The 17,824-nt window shown below is 39.1% G+C and overlaps 1 protein-coding gene across 5 annotated transcripts in view; it reads right to left on the reverse strand.

The window, feature by feature from the left end:
• Window positions 1–17,824, reverse strand: part of ROBO1 (roundabout guidance receptor 1) — a 701,438-nt gene that overhangs the window by 377,993 nt on the left and 305,621 nt on the right. For all 5 annotated transcript variants that reach the window (XM_040566451.1, XM_040566469.1, XM_040566441.1 and 2 more), the window contains exon 3: window positions 10,124–10,207. In XM_040566451.1, coding sequence (XP_040422385.1) covers window positions 10,124–10,207 — 84 coding nt within the window. The remainder of the gene's footprint in view (window positions 1–10,123; window positions 10,208–17,824) is intronic.

Raw genomic sequence — 17,824 nt, forward strand, 5'->3', positions numbered from 1 at the left:
TACTTACTCCTAACAGAAAACGCCAAGTCTTTCATTTAGCTTTGTAGTGATCCAGAAACAAGACACACAAACTTATTCTGTTAAAGATTAGAGAGAAATAATTAAAGAAAATAGTTTTTCAGTGGGCTTTGGGTAGGTAAATTATGAATGCTTGAGTGGGACGTTTACTCCATTCCAAGTTTAGCTGAACTGAGACCCTTCCTTTCCTCTTGAGTATTTAAAAACATATTGTGAAATTAGGAAAAAAAAGGGGGGGGGGCGGGCGGGCAAGCAGGAGGCTGAAGCAGCTGGAGTTTATTACCTTACAGGAACCATCTGATAGGAATAATAGGAAGAGTCTGAGAACAGGCAGAGAACCTAGACAAAAAGATAGTGTAGATATGGGAGAGTTTACTTCATAAGATGCATACTGTGAAAGAAAAAAAAAAAAAAAGACTAAGATTGGGATTCTGCCTACAATTATGAGTGCAAAATACTTCAGGATTTGTCTGCAATAAACAAAGCAGTAGTGAGTTTTAGTAGTAATTCTTCACTGCCTTTTAGGAAGTATAAGACAGAAACCCTATAAATAATGTATTGTCCAGTAAATTGTACCACAGAAAAAACGTCTCCTTTCTTATACAAGGGTCACTGAAAATCAATACAGTTCCTTCTGAAAAGCTCTCTACAATGTTTTAACATCTGTAGGTGATGGTTCAAGTTGTTATGGCCTATGGATAAGTGATGTACAAGAATCATGTACACACAAAAAGTGATGAAATAAACAAATGTCTGGTAGTACTTCCAGAAGGATCTGATGGAATTAAACTCTGGATCTTCCGACAGATGTTGGTTTTTATTTTCTTATTCTCTGTTGATGTATAAAGCTGCAATTCTGGGACAAGAGTTCCAATTACAGATACTGCTAAAAGGACAGATCAGTTCTGATGGGAAATCCTAACTTGATATATTCTCTTGCATTTAGACTTCCATGCATGGGGTTCAACACTGTCTCCAGTAATATTCCTGTCTCCGAGCTGGGACATTATGGTCTAGATGGGTAAAAACTTGGTGAATCATAAGTTCAGAAGTTAATGGTTAATGGACCGCAGCCTCTCTGGAGGACAGTAACAAGTAGAGGACTGACAGGTCTGTCCCAGGACCTGCCCTGCTTCAGGTCTTTATTAATAATCTGGAAGAGGTGAAGGAGGGCATGCTCATTATGTTTGCAAGTTAAACCAAACTAGGGAAACCAGTCCATCTGCCCAACAGCAGGGCTACCACCTGCAAAGAGGCAGACTGGCCCAACAGGAACCTTATGAAATTCCACAAGGCCAAATGCAAAGTTCTGCCCTCGTTAGGAAGGAAGAACCCCCTGCCTAGGCACAGGCTGAGGGCTGCCAGGCTGCAGTGCAGCTCTGCCAGAAAGGCCTGGGGCTCTGGGCCTGCTGCTAGCTGAGCTGACCCTACAGCCTGCCCTGGCAACAGAGACAGGTAGCAGTGTCCTCAGCTGTGCAAATACACAGGTGGTAGATCAAGGGAAGGAATTATCCCTCAGCACTCATCTGGAGTATTGCATCCAGTCTGGGGCTCCCCAGTAGAGCAAAGACATTGACAAACTGGGGTGAGTTCAGCAGAGGGTCACCAGGATGATCAGGGCTGGAAGACTTGCCCTGTGAGGAGAGGCTGAGGGACCAGAGCTTGTTCAGCCTGCAGAAGACAGCTGTGGGGGGGAACCTAACAGCTACCTGCCAGTACTGACAGGGATGGAGACAGAGAAAGGCTCTGCGGTACATGGCAGGGTGAGAGCAGGCAAAAGTCAAAACAACAGAGGCTCGGGCTGGATATAAGGAGAAACAATTTCCCCATAAAGACAAGCAGGCAGTGGTGTGGGCTGCTCAGAGAAGCTGTGCAGGCTCCATCCTTGGAAGTCTTCAGCACCAACTGGATAAAGCACTGAGCAGGCTGGTCTGACCTTACAGCTGACACTGCTTGAGCAGGAGGTTGGACTGGAGACCTGCAACAGTTGCTTCCAACTTGAATTACGCTGTAAGTCTGTGATACTATATAGTAATTACTATGAAAAATGACCAACAATGCTTTTCATCATTTTTCTATTCCTCTAACACTCGAGATAGTTTAGCATTATTATAGATACAAAAAAAAAGTTGTCAAAATGCTGTCATCTCTACACTGAATTTCATGCTATACATTTAATGAGACCATGTGAACTACTAACTTCCTATTTCTTTAAATAAAACAAATTGCTTGTGTAAAACGAAAGACTAACTTGTATAACACACCCTGATGAGAACAGGGAGATTTCTCCTTTTACCCTTCTCATCTTGTGGTAATTCATGCTCTTTTGACCTACTGGCAGAAATCTACACTTCTGACCATCTTCACAAATTGCTTTACATATTCAGTTCACTGAACTGAAAGCAATGTCTGAGGGCAGTTTGCTCTGTCTTTACCCTTGCTAGGAGACCCTCAGCAGAAAGCCTCTCATCAGCTCCAGGGGTTTCTGTCTGTGATAGTCCAAATGGAAAAGAAAAGGTATAATATGCTGAGAATGTCTTTTGTTTTTATTTTGTCTCATAATTAATTAGGAACACACAAATATGAGACTAGAACGCTCACCCTAGGAAATAACTCTAGTGTACATACCCTAGCATAGCCTATCACAAATTTCAATCTTTGCAAAAGGGATTTCAAATTCCTGTTTGAAAACTGTTTTAGAATCTACACTCTACACCTGTAGAATGCACTAAATTTGTACCTTAAATTAACTGTGTCCCATTTTATACCTGATTATTCTTTTGTCAGGTAAGTAGTAACATATGAGTAAAAGCTTAGAATCAGCCGTTAGATGAGCACACATTTTGAGCACACTTTGAAGATGGGCTACTTATCAACAACTAGATTTCTTCAAGTTGTACTGTCAACATGCTCTGTAGTTAAAATATTGTTTCTATGTTTTCCCTAAGAACATAAAGCTAGCAACAAATGCCAATCCTTACTGAATTCCTCTTTCATTAATGTCTCTCTAAAAATGAGCTTCCTATTTCCTAATTATTTTAATAGCCCTTTCCTGTCTCTTCTCTAGTTCAAATTCATCTTCCTGAGGTATCTCAGTTATACAAGGGCCAATACTGCTTCTAACATCATTAATAGACAAATTCTTCACACAATGTATTGCTGTCTTTTTTGTTTGATTTTTTTCCCCTTGTTTTGTTATTTTAAATTGGTCTGATAGCTACTGGAAAACTGGTTGAGAATCACTGCACTTTGCCATTGCTTCCTCTTATAATCAAAGGTCTTCCTTGAGGTATAACACAATAACCAGAGGAAGGATTTTCTATAAACTCTTAATGAAAACTGGCAAGATTTATATAAGTGGGAGTATCTGTGCTCCAATATTGCTACTACATGTTTTAATTGACTATTATTACCTGAACATTGCTATCGTTGTGAGGCAATTCTATTGATTGGTGTTATATTTACATCAGTATTTTAATACATATTAAGAAACTAAACACTAAACTATCTGTGTCAGAAGAACACATGCAGAGAAGCATAAAACTGAAAAGACCTTGTTCACAGTGTAGATTGACATGGTGAACAGAGAGATTGCTGATAGACAAGAGCAGGGGATTTTTTTTCTCCTTTCTCTCTCTCTTTTTTTTTTTTTTAAATAAGAATAACAGTAACCATCTGTTCCTGGATTTAGACTGCAGATATACACTCTAAGAAGTAACTTTTTAAAATTGGTACCATGGGGCTCTGTGTTCATTCTCTCAGTGACTGGGGAGCACACTTGCTCAGATGGAGTTTTAAAAAAGGGGAAGACTATGAAAAATGTCCCAGATGCTAGCTTTGCAAATGTATCCCAAGATGTAAAAGTCAAGCAAAATTCTTCTGTGTATTACCTCTAGCAATAAGGACTCTGTAACTGCAATTAAATAAAAAATGTTGTTGTTTTCTATTCTACTGATTTATTCAGCTCTACAATATTCTATTGTTTCTGCAGTGCTAACAAGTGTTTGTTTTTTCTCTTCAAGTTGCTGGACCTCATGAACTCAGTGCAATTTGAGACATGCTAATAGCGTACTTGGAATACTTGTTTGAACAAAACAAAGACCTTGTCTCTATACGTTGTTACCTACCTGCTCCAGTTCTGAAATACGTTTTTCTGCACTCTTCCCTTCAATCTAACCTTCTGCAACCTATTCACCACCTCTTTGCATCCCATTATCAAAACTTAGCAACTGTTTCTTTACAGCAACCGTTATCAGTTAGCAACTATTTCTTTATAACATTCATATTTGCTTTCCTGTTGCAGTTCATAGCTTTTTCCCTTCTCATCTCTTCCTCTCAGACACAGATTTACTACCTCTATTAATCTGATAGAAACGAAATGGCAAAAACACATTTCATTTCTAACAGGATAAGTATTACTCTATATGTCCACTTCTGATATCGAAGAAGCTTTAGAAGAATTCTATTGAATGTGTTTTTAAAACTACCACTTTTCAAAACAAGAACACTTAAATAAATAAAATGATAGTCTGTGTAAAATTAAATAAAAATTAAGTAAAAATTAAATAATAAAATAAGAAATACCTCAAAAACGGCTATACAATTAAGAAAGATCTCCACTTTGCTTCTTGAAATGTTCACCCAATGTCATCTTTCCATTTAACATGGTACAAGCGGTAATACACTATGAACAACTCTCTTGATCACGTAACAACATAGCAGTAAAGAAAAAAGGTAATGTGGGAAAAAGGGTGAGATCCCTTCTCATACAAAAGAACAGAGATACAATGATTTTGTGACTAAAATCAGGGAAAAAAAAAGTAAAGGCTAACTTTGGGTTATGTGTAGGAACTACGGGATTTCTTAGAATACTGGAAGAGTCTTTTGAGAAAACTGAATAAAAAAGTTTATTATTTGGAAAGATTCGTTTAAAAAGCCATGCATCTACTTAATGAGGAGTGGTGATCCTTGTCTGCAAATGTTTGACTATACAGTGTTAATTTAACAAGTCATCATTCTGGTCTCTGTAACACAAGCAATACTTTGTGATCTGTTTAATGATCCCCAATATTTATGTCACAGCTGATTTAACAGGAAATGTGGTACTTTCTGGAATATAATGCATACGCACACTTCAATAACACAGCACAATGCAATCTTAGAGATTGCTTTTCAGCCATTGATTATGCGGAAAACTATCGAGGCTCATACTTGATGTTAAATGCCCTGGTGCTATTTTGTGGATGAAAAAAGAAGCCCAAAAAGTGAACAGTTACTTAACTGTTCAGGCTGGCAAAATATATGTGAACTCTGATGTGGAAATATTGATTACTTTACTATTTTCTTGAAAATCTGCTCTTACAGAAGCAATCAACTATTAAATAGAAAAATACATTTGATAGTTTTAGTCAAGGCTGCTTTATTCTATGTTCTTATTCAGGTTTCCTTACTCCCTGCTGCAGGGTTGTGGCTCTCAAAGCTTCTCAGGCATACAGGGACATCATTCAGCACGTCATCTGTTCTTTTTGACCACTAACCACAAGCTCTTCTCTTGGAAATCCTGATGTTATTTCACACCCTTCCTTCTATGAACCTCCTTCCAAATTCTCCATCTCCTTCCCATACGGAGTTTCTCTGCTATCTTAGTTGGATGATTTTCTATGTATCCCCTCTGATATTCAGTGGTAAGTCTCCTACATCATTTCCTTGATTCCCTTCTTTTTCCTGTTTGTCTCTGTACATATCTCCAGGATTCTAATGACAAAAATAACGATGGGTAACTTGGGGATTTCTTTCTAATCTAAATACAACAACTGTCCAAACAATAGGCTTTGTCTGACATCTCTGCAGCCTAAGCATGACAAAGAACTGAACCCTTACTTCCATCCCTCTGCCTTCCCTGTTCATTAATAAAGATGTCGTTATATACTCTGATGCTCAGTCCTACCACCTGGTTCTCCTTTCAGCATCTAGATCCAAACTCATAGAATGGGTAGGATTAATTACCATCATCTTTAAATATCTACATTGTTGCTAGTCACCTAAGGTTCCCTTAAAGTCTTTACAGAGAAGCAGGTATAATTATAAAGCATTTCAGAAAACTGCTTCAGGTGTCCCTCCTTACCGTAAATTAAATACAAGAGAATGTATTTAAAACATATGCTTTCATGCTCTGATCTGGCCTGTTCTTTAAGCACATAGTTAAAATAGTCATTCAGATTTTTATTATTATCTTAACTATGCAATTATTTTCCATGCTGACCTTGACAGAGTAGAATTGGTCTTTTGTGAAGATGCAGACAAGGTAGTCTTCCTAACTCAATTCTTTCAACTCACATATTTACAATTTTTTGGTGTTTTGTTGTTGTTGCTGTCGTTGTTGTTTCTAACCATAAAACCTTTGCTGAATCAATCCAGGTATATCTACCATCTTCATTATGCTATATAGATGGTCACACCAGCTTTTAAATATTTTTTATTCTTAACATTTCTCTCATATCAAATATGCAATAGAAAATTTTCATATAAACTCCTTAAGTCTAATATTAGTGCCTTGCATATGGAATAAGCCTCAATGACTGAGTGGGTGCAGTTACACCTCTTCCTTTCTAATTTTTTTCACCCCCTTTTTACTTACATTGTAAATACTTTTCAACACTGATCATCTTTAATATATATGACTATATAGCCTCTCCATTTGGGTCTAATTACAATTATAATAAAAACCTGATGATATATAAAAAGTGTAACAATATATTGGATACAACAATACTGATTAGCAGAAAAAAAATAGAATTGAGTCCTGTAACATACTAAGAATCATGGAAAATCAAATAGAAACTCATCACTTTCCCACGATAACTGCCTTGAAATTTATCAACAATTTCAATCTTTATTTGAAATAGCTTAGGTTAGTCATTCCTCTCTCCTCTCTTAAAGTGATGTGCTTCCTACTTGTTGTGTGGTTACTTCTCAAAGCAAGTATTCAGATCCAGAGTGGAGACACTAGAACCCAGTGGGATAGAGAAAATATTTCTCCTGATTTAAAGTGGCTTTAGGAGAACATACTGAAACACTTTGTAGGAGTCATGTATATCCACTTAAGAACAGTATGAAACAGCTGCATATATTCATCCTGAAAAGCATGTATGGAAAGAAAAATATGTAGAAAAAATGAACGCTGAAACTTGCCACATGAGCAAGTGTTTTCCTTCTTTGCCTCACAGCTAAACTTACGTGGAACTGGAAGGGAGAAACACCCTATAGTTGTATCATTGCTCTTAACATGCATTAAAAAAGTATGTTCCCACTGTATGACACCATTTATCAGCTTATGTTTGTTTTGTGTGCATTTAGACACTGTCTGAAGATAAATATGGAATTAAAAATAAATGGATGCACTTTTTCTGATAATGGGTCTAGACATCCTGCACTTAATCTGAGTGATTTTAGGAATAAGTCAGAGAATTTTCAGTACAAACAACTTCTGGAATGGTTTTCCCTTCAGAGAATGCAATTCTAATAAGCAACAGAGAACAAAAAACAATATCAAAAATATTTCTGTAAAATCCAGGAATTTCATATTGCTACATAAACTGGACACACCCACAAATTAGGGGAAAAAAAAAAAAAGCAATTTCACCTGTAAGACCATGTTACAGTCAATGTTATTTTTATAAATACTTACTGATTGCTATAGAAACCTGTTGGATTAGTTTTAATAAATACCCCAGGGCTTTTCCACATAAGCCAGGGCATACACACACAGTGCTACCGATTATTATTACATAGGGGAGGAAAAACAATGCATCATTAAATCTTTAAACATGAAAAACTTGGTCTTTCCTTCATTCAGTCTTCATTCAAATAAAGGCACAAAAACTCCAATGAAACAAATAGAGCTGTCCTCTCAGTTTTCCTTTTTGTTCAGCTTGTGTTTGCTTCTAACTCAATCCTGACTTTTATGTTTTCTTGGAAAACACCTACTAAAACACAGTCTCTGAGTTAAGATCCTGAGAGCCTCCAGGGAACAACCAGACTGGGGTTTGAGTTTTAAAGTCCTCCCTTGCGACCCCCATTAGTCTCTTGGTGGCAGGTTCGGTGGTGGCAATCCCCTGCAAAGGCTGACCTTGGATGTCGTACCCAGGTGTGTGTGGGTATGGGAGAAGGCTCCTCCTGGAGAAGGGACCGTGCTCTGCTCAGGAAACACTCTCACATCACCACTGCCTTATACATCTTATATACATTCCTTTTGCGTGGTGGGACCAGGCAGCACTTGCACCACCTGACATCCATCACCCACCCGGGCATGCTTGCAGTGGCAGGTCCTGCGCTGAGGAAGCAGGGAAGCCTGCAGCCCCTCTCAGAAAGGCACCAGTGGGGTGTTAAATCCCATCCCTGCTATTCCTGTCAACATGGCACTCACGGCAGACCTCACTCTCTCAGGTCCATGGGCTGTGGGGCCAGGGCAGTTATCCATGACTGTCCTGTGTGGAGGGTGCTGCAGGGCTGCAGCCATTCCCAGGCCAGAGGGACCCCCATGTAAAACTAGGGGAGATGATTAACACTACAGACAGGCTTGTGGTCTCAAACATGGCTGTTTAAACACAGGACCCAAGGATTACAGTTCCCAGCCTTGTTTTCTGAAGGAAAAAGAAAATAAAAATCTAAGAGTGAGTTAAAAGAAGATGTCTTTAACCTATATTAATTTTCACTTTCTGAGTAGGATGAGTCGCTGTACATCCATCAGGAAGGGTTGATGTTCCAAACTCAGAGAAAGGGGGTACATGTAGAAAAAAATTGGAATATTCAGAAGGTAGAAAAGTCCAAGTAATTCACATGCATCATGGTTCCTGCTATGTTTTTCTAAGAAGGCATTAGTTTTCTTGACTGAGAGAGGATTTGTATTGCTTTGCTTTCTTGCCCTTTTACTAGAAAGGTATTTGAAACTGGAATACAATTGTGTGTCAAGGTTTTAGACCACATGCAGGGATGATTGCAAGGGGTAGATCATGAAAGCTATAATCATGTAAGTGGTGTATAACAGACAAAGTTTTATGAATGGATAAGAAATTACTCCCCCTCTCCTACATCTGCCTATTCTCTTCTCGTATCATGTAAGACTCTCTTATTTATGCATATTGACTCAAACACTTTTGTTAATCACTTGGCTATACACAGTTTTATACAGTGTGAGAGGAGTCGTTGCACTAATAATCCACTGATAAAGTATTTACAGAATGTTTTTCAGTTAAATATCCAACAGATTCCTTCCTTCTTCATTCCCTTCTTTCCCTTACCAAAAGTTGCTCCTAATAGAAGACTTAATACTTACCTTCATAATCTAAGAGTTATTTAGGTCTAGAGCCTGCCACTACTCTGGAGCACGCGTCTTTCAAGAAAATTCTGTGCTCAACAGTTCTGTTGCTGAGCCCAGGTTGTGGTCAGCAGCACAGCTCCTGGAGCTGGGTGTCACTTCACTGTGCAAAGAGGAGCTGCAGAATTGGGTCCCTGAAAGATCCCTGCTGCACCTCCGCACAGGAGGCTGCTTATCTGTGGCTCTTATTTGGCCTAGAGACACGTTTCTCTAGTTTATGTAAAACAGAAGTCAGTGAAACAGATTCTTCTCCAAACACATTTTAATTTCATTTGGACTTCTCTTCCCCGCTGCAATATATTTCACTTCAGTTTACAACAGAAATTAAGCAGTGCAGGCAGTGTGTGTGTGCGTGTTAAGAAAACCTTATGGAGAAATCCCTGCTTTTGGTCTTTGGAAAAATTGTTCTGAGATGACAGATTGCCTTGTGCACTAATATACACAGTCTGAAGGAAAATAATGAGTGCATTGTTTCAACAATAGAAAAAGACTTTAAACACTTAAATAACTGAAATGTACTGTAACACACAATAAAAGACAGTCATCCTGATTAGTTAAAAAGCAAAATAATTCCCGACAGTTCTAACAACATTGAACTTCTAGGGTGGTGGTGAAAGAAAACCAGCTAGCAATGACGGTTAAAAAATTATGTACAGGTGGTAATAGCAGATTCAGGTGGAAAGTGTAAGAAGTAGATAGTCAGGAATATTTTGGAAATTTGCACTCTACCTGTGTAGCCCAGCGAATTGTCACCATTATCAGAGGTGGGGCGTGGTGTTCCACTGTCGTTTCCCCTCTCTAGGTCGTCGGAGTCTGTCGGAAACAACACCAGAGCTGCTGATGGGGTCATAGGAGTAACAGGAATTGCCATTTCGATCAAAACACGTCCAGACACAATTAAATCCACACATGACAACAAGAGCCACAGTGCCAGCACGCAGCACACTTTGTCCTTCCCCCGCCTGCGTAGTGCTGCCCAGCGAAAAGCAGACAAGAGCATGGCCCTGGGTCCCCAAATGCTGCCCTCTGTCCCCCTCTGCCTTCTCCAGCTCTCCTCCTGCACCTCAGCTCCCACTTTGCTGCCTGAGCTGTGCGGTGGCCACCCAGCCCACCAGCCCGCGCAGGCTGTGGTGAGCATATGGGGACGGGGAGGCAGGGGAGCTGAATGCTAGCATTGCTAATTTTCCACCTTATTGTTAATCAAAGCTATTGACTGTGATCACTCGCCATCATCGCTTCATCTCCTGGCAATTACGGACCCAGGGGACTTCACCTCTTTGCGGAGAGGGGATGACGGGAAGGGGGGACAACTGTGCCTTGGCAAGCAAGCGGGGCTGCTCTACCTCTCCTGGAGGATGGGGCAGGAGAAAGGGGCAGGGCTCCTCTGTGAAAGGGCAACAGTTACGCAGCATAGGAAGTAGGATGCATTTTCTGAGCTGAAAGATGCTTGCAAAGAAACACTCAATTTTAATGTCACATTAAAAAAAGAAAAGACAGACAGCTGGTCAGCTAAACACAAATGGACATGTGTTTTAAGTCTCCAAGATCAATTGCTGATCAAAACACCACAAAGCACTGTGAAGGTAACTCATAATAATGAACTAAATAATTCAAAGCAAAAAATAAAATAAAAACCCCAGTGGCCCTGAAAACAAAACAGGACAGCCCAAAGGAATTTGTCGTCAATATCACTAGATCTTTTGACTTGTCTGTAGCTGTGAAACTGCAAATTAAACTTTAATTATATTTTTAATTTACTTTTGATATTAAGCGATGTTCAGTATATAACATCTAAAAAGCAACATTCGTATTTTGTTTAAAAAAGCTGCAAGAAGCAAATCTGTTCTCAAGATATCACTCACACAATAGGCTGCGTTTCTTCTTGTTGACAGGTGTCAGACAATTTATTAATGATTTTAAAGACTGTGAATACGAAAGATCTGTTTTACTCACACACACAAACAGACATGTATTCTGGACTTTCATAACGACTGAAAGTAAATGTTCCTTTTCAATAAAATACACTTGCTGTTAAAAATCATCTTGGCTTCACAAAATTCCTAAAGCAACTATGTATGAAATTAAACTACAAAAAAAACAAAAGCAGTTTTTCTTTTTGGACACAGAATTTTACTTACTCAGTCAATCTAATTTTTAAAATGTGATGCTGAACTTTTATATTCTCCATTTGTCCGCTAAGTACTTTTATAGAGACAGCATCCTTACAAATCCATAGCTTTTTAAAGGAATTCTTGAAGGAAAGCAAAAAGAAAACCAAAATCCTCAGGATCAATCCAGTTGAAGGGACACACTGGAAAAAATATTTATTTAAAAAATAGTCAATTAAAAGAATTGACAGCATGCCTTTTAAATTACTGTTGTGCAAATTAAAAAAAAAAACAAACCCTCCGCCAAGATGGTGTTTCATCTTGGCAGATGAAAAAAGTGAAATATGTTCATTTATTGGTCCATTTATCTTTGCTGGCTCACTAATGGCCAATGTCACATACATCTTTAAAGCCTGCTCTGAAAATTGCTGTAGAGTGATGGGTCCGACACTTCGCTTCTCCAGATTGTTCTCTTACATGCATTCAAGGGTTGATTGGGTCACAGTTTTAAATTTACAGCAGTAAAGGACAGAAGGATGGGACTTTTTTATTAAGTGAAGAGGCAGAGCCTGTGCATACTTTCTTTCGGGCAACTGTTTATAGCCAACTATAGAAAGCTCAGACTGGGATTTCAAGCAATGAACCTGCCGATCGTCATTCTGAAAGATGAATCGCTTTCTAGGAGATTTAACTGCACACTACACAAAATGATTAAGAAAGGAGACACACCGAAATCTCCTGGTGTGTTCTACATGAGAGCCTAAGGCATGCCGTCATGTGCAAAATATGATTACTAAATGAATTGGCCTGTTTTGTCCAAGATGCTCCCTAGGACATGGCATTCCCCACAGTGGGCCAACCCTCTGCGTAGCAGACCTCTCACAAAACAGCCACTGCTATTGACCTTTAGCGAGACTCACTGTGGGCTTTAAACATGAGCAGTTTCCATTTCAGGAACTCTGCATTTACTCCAGCCAACAGGACATGAGAGCAGAAGCTCTAAACCTATGCTACAACTACTTGCAGCCATTTAGGCATGAAAATCTTGCCTTCAGTCCCTGCCGGTGATGGAAATGAGAAGATTAGTCTCTTTTTTAACACTACTCATATATATATACATATGATATTTGCTAACGACAATACCCTTATTATTTATGATTCAAAAGCACACGAGACATTATTCCCTCTCACGTTCTTTGAGAAATGCTACTTTTCAGCCTGGTCATAAAGAACACAATACTCAGCTAATGCTAAATTACATGTGGAAACTGCTTTTGCTAAGGAATATCACTGAAGTTCAGTACTTGCTATGGGTGAATTCTCCCCATTTCACTGAAGGATAAGTCTGCACTCAAGTCTTGCATTTAAGGCTTTGGCCCCCTGCACTGAGCTGAATGCTATTCCTTTGCTTCCGAGTCCTTGTTAAAAGAAATAAGTACCATTGACTGAAATGGCACATTTCACCATTAGACTGCCACAAAGGCATTCTGTTGACTGTGAGGCAAAGGACCTGGATGTTAAGATGTGATCTATTTTCTCATTAATTCCTTGCTGTAGGATCAGCTGATTTTCCACTTGGCTTTGCTAAATATTATGAATAATTTTAGATGACTATACTTTTTGAACTAATTACCATGAAAAACAAAAACAAAACACAACAAAAATAACAACAAACAAACCAATAAGTGAAGGAAATGAATGTGATAGCCTGGAACAATTCACCTGATGTATGAAAAATTTAGAGCTCAGTCTGGCTCAAAGCAGGGGCTGAACTCAGAGTCCCATCCCTCAGAGAAATGCCATAATCACTCTACAGCTGGGCTCTCGCCAAGTTCAGAATAATAAAAGGGGTAGAGGTTTCACAGAACTGACAGAGACGTCCCTCAAAACAACCCTCCAGTAAATTTATATGTCTTGGTTGAATATCTCTATCAGACAGAAGGAATTTAAACCAAGGTCTCTGACATACCAACTGCTCAGAAAAGTCAGAAATAAAACTTACACTTTAAAAGATGGCTAATCAGTAATTGGTTGACTCATTAAAATATAAAAAAGAAAAAAGAAACAAAAAGACAGCATTTTGTTACACAGAAAACAATTTTTACTTTTAAGTATGTAAAACTTTAAATAAAAGGAGTTTTATTTTTTATTTTTACTTTTTTTTTTTTTTTTTTTTGAAGAGGAACATGAAAAGCGAACCCTTGACCACCAAAGAAAAAGGGAAAAAGGAAAACCCCATTTTTTTTTTTTTATTAGTTGCTATAACACTTTTCTTTCACAGGAGAAGCATTTGAGCTATGCCTCATTTGAGAGAGGGAGCCCCTCACCATGATGAAAAAAGTCTCCTTTACTCTTTTCATGGCCATCTCTGGAGCCACCATTCATTCACTTAGGCAAGTACCTTATGGCATTAAAAAATATGTATGTATATATATATATAGAGAGAGAGAGAGATTGACTTGATAAGAGAGTGCTAGGTTTCCCAAGAGTGAGTGGTCTAGATTCTTAGGGGAAGGGTTTCAGGTTTAGTCAGTGCAACCCAAGCACAGACACCACCTGTGAAGCAGCAGGAGGATTTGGCTTAATCACAAAAGTTCTGAACAGGTTTAGGTTGTCCAACTGAAGATGGATAGCACCAAAGATTTATGTCAATGTGTGGAAACTTTTCCAATGAAATTTCCACTTAAAAATCTGTAACTTATTGTATTTTATTGGACTGCCACAGTAGCTGCTAAACACCATTTATGATTTCATTTACCCATCTTTAATTATCTTTAAAATTATCAGAAAATCCAAATCCTAAATACTTGCTTTTCATTGGCTTGCCTACTAACACCTTAAACCTATCATTCACATTTACTTTCACAGCTACTTACATTCACATGCTTGGTGCAACCCTAGCCTCAAATATTGTATTACACATTCTTTTAGACATGGCTCAACTATTTATATGAAGGTCTGTCATGGTTTTAGCTCGGACAGAGTTAATTTTCTTGACAGAGGCTCACACAACGGTGTGTTTTGGATTTTTGATGAAAACAGCGGTGATAACCTGCCAATGTTCCAGTTGGGGCAGAGCAGTGCTCATGTAGAGCCAAGGACGTCCCAGCTCCTGGTGCTGCCTTGCCAGCGAGGAGGCTGGGGGTGCACCAGGAGCAGGGAGGGGACACAGCCAGGACAGCTGGACCAGCTGCCCAGGCTGTCCCACACCATGTGGAGTTGTGCTGAACAATAAATATGGGGTAAAGGAGGAGGAAGGGTGGACATTTGGAGCGATGGCGTTTGTCTTCCCGAGGAACCGTCCTACGTGCTGAGCCCTGCTTTCCAGGAAGTGGCTGACACCTGCCTGCCAGAGGGAAACAGTGAAGGAATTCCTTTTTCTGCCTTGCTTGGGTGTGCAGCTTTTGCTTTACCTTGTGAACAGTTTTTATCTCAACCCAAGTTCTCACACTTTTACCTTTCTGATTCTTCCCCCGTCCCACGTGGGGAGAACAAGCTAGCGGCTGTGTGATGCTGAGCTGCACACTGGGGTTAAGCCACAACAAGGTCACCACTGATGTTTTTTTACCACCAGTAACAGAAAGTAATGCCCGCAGTTATTGCTTCCTTCGTACCAGCGAGCGATGTCTATATGCCATGTCTTACTGAAGATGTATCCTTAAAAGTCCCCAAATGATTCAGTATTGATGCCCCAACGCATTTCCTCCTTGACACAAATAAATGCTGAAAAGACCTTTACAGGCACAACTTCTTTCTACTGTAGGAATCACATGTATCTGAAATACTACAGCGATCACACTTTATCTGAAGTTAAAGCCACTTACTGAAAAATGTCTGACTACGAAACTGTTGCTTTATTTAATACCAAAACATAAACTTCATTATTTTTTGTTAAGTTTCTCTGACTTTCACTATCATCATCTGCCAGGGGGTACAACATTTGGAGGAAACAGCATTAACAGCATTTTGCAAATGAACATTAATAAAAGATTAGAGTGAAGCAAATGAATATAAACTACTATCAATATTAGAATTGTGTTCTACAAATTGGATCGATTCCCATTGATTCCTTTCTAGTGATCTAAAGGAATTCAGGAAGAGACGTCAGAAAAAAACAGCTCTGGCCACAAACCACAGACTAAGATGAGGAAATAAATTAGTAGCCTGTTTTTTCAGTACTGTGATTTATTCTAGGCTTTCACTGGAGTTACATTAGAAAAATAATACAACATGTCTTAAGGGATACTTAATTCTATTTCATCATTTGGTTATCTATAATGACAAAACATCTTATGTTATCAAAGCAAAGTTAAGTAAGGATAGTACTTAAATGAGATCTATAGTTTAAACTAAATTAATGCATCTGTGATAATTCACTTCTGTGAAGGGAAATAATACATAAAATTATACATTAATTCAGAAAAAATACAGACAAACTTTCCAGCATCTAGACCTATTCTTCAGATCTGGAATGAAAAGGAAAATCTTCAAGCTACGGGGAGAATTGGGAATAACCATGCCACCCTCAGACCATCACAGCTTTCCAAACACAGTTCTATATCAGAAGCCTATGTTGCATATGGCTGATTAATCTGGAGAATATCCCTATCAATGTCTCATATTAGGTGAAGGGAAATATTCTATTATTTTTAATAAGACTTAACAGCACAACTTTCTAGAGGTACACTCACATTCAGCCATCCCTCTAACTACTTTAAATCAGGTTACTTAAGGCAGTTATGACCCTTTTTACTAGCTGAGGGTATCTGCCAGTAATTAAGGAGTTCTTCATTAAAATTTACACCGCTCAGCTGCCTCATCTTAAAAGTTGAGAAAGGTTTAAGCTAAGGGAAAAAGACAAGAATTTGTTCTCACATAATGGTTTTAATCTGAAGATTTGGCTCAAGTATATTGGAAATAATAATGTAAGAATGCTTTTTATTAATGGCTTATACAAGTATAGTCTAGAAACTCAGTACCCTTTCTAACAAAAATGTACACTTAAGCACAGGTACAGAGACATTATCGACTAGGCACATGAGAATTTTCTGTTGAGAACATATATACTTCATGGTGTAAAAAAAACCCCTTTGGGTCAGATTCATCTGAAACAACTACAAATACAGCTTCTATTCAACCATTTGAGCACCTTTTTTCAATTGTCTTTAAAGAACAATGCATATTGACTAAAAACCTGACAGAAACCCGGTAGTAAATGCTATTTAAACACCTTTCTTTCCTTTCAGTTCCATGCTACATTTGATAACAGCCTTTAAATCACTAAAAATTAAGCAAGGACTTCCAGCTATGCAAAAGCTTGTGGCCAGTAAGTAATCTCTTTGCCTCTCACGTATTTCTTTTTGAAACAGACAGTAAACGGAGGAGCCCACAAGCACATTGGGTCTGGCTGAGGTGGAGTTATTTTTCTTCAGAGCAGCTGGTATGGTGCGCTGTTTTGGACCTGTGACCAAGAGCACCGCTGGCAGTGCACCAGTTAGCTGTGGCTGAGCAGTGCTCATGCGGTGTCAGGGCCACATCTGCCTCTAGTTCTGCCCTGCAGGGATGAGCTGAACCACCCACACCATGCATTGACACGCTCAGCAGATAGGAAGGGAAGAGGTTGGTGGGTTTAGGAGCAAGTCTTTGTTTTGCTTGGGAACTGGCTGGGCATCCATCCACCCCTGGGAGGTGGATGCCTTTGCATCACTTGTTTTGTTTTCTGTTTCTTTTTTTCGCTTATTAACTTTTTTCATTTTGGCCCAAAAGTTTTTCTTCCCTTTACTCTTTCTCTCCTCTTCCCTTGTCCCATTGGGGTAGGGCAGTGCATGAAGGGCAGTGTGCTGCTTTTCTCTCTACTGGGCTTGTCCCTGAGCAGCAGCTTCAGTGCAAGCCCAGCAAATGCATTCCATGGAGTACCATAATTATGTCTTTTTTTTTTTTTTTAATTAATAAAGCATTACTTACTTTCCAATTCTGAAGTTGAAGTTCTATGTGGGATCCATCATACAGGAAGACGCACAACCATGGCAACAATTCTGGCTGAACAGTTCTCAAAACCTGACATTTATCAGTGAGCACATAAGCATGCACTATAAGAAGGCTTTGACGCTTACTATCTTTTCTATTTAATTGTCCTCTCTGAACTTCCCCATCCTGCCTTCTCTTAGCTCTTCCCTGTACTTCTTGGGCCATCGCTTGGAGCCCTCTCCTGCTCTGCATCTGCTGCTATTTCTTTCCCATTCTTTCCAGACCAACCTAAAGACAACAGCCCCTTGGGTTAATATAGTGGTGCGGGCAGCATATTAACAGGTGGCAGCTCAGC

Source organism: Cygnus olor, chromosome 1 (assembly GCF_009769625.2).
Source record: "Cygnus olor isolate bCygOlo1 chromosome 1, bCygOlo1.pri.v2, whole genome shotgun sequence".
NCBI classification, from domain to species: Eukaryota; Metazoa; Chordata; class Aves; order Anseriformes; family Anatidae; genus Cygnus; species Cygnus olor.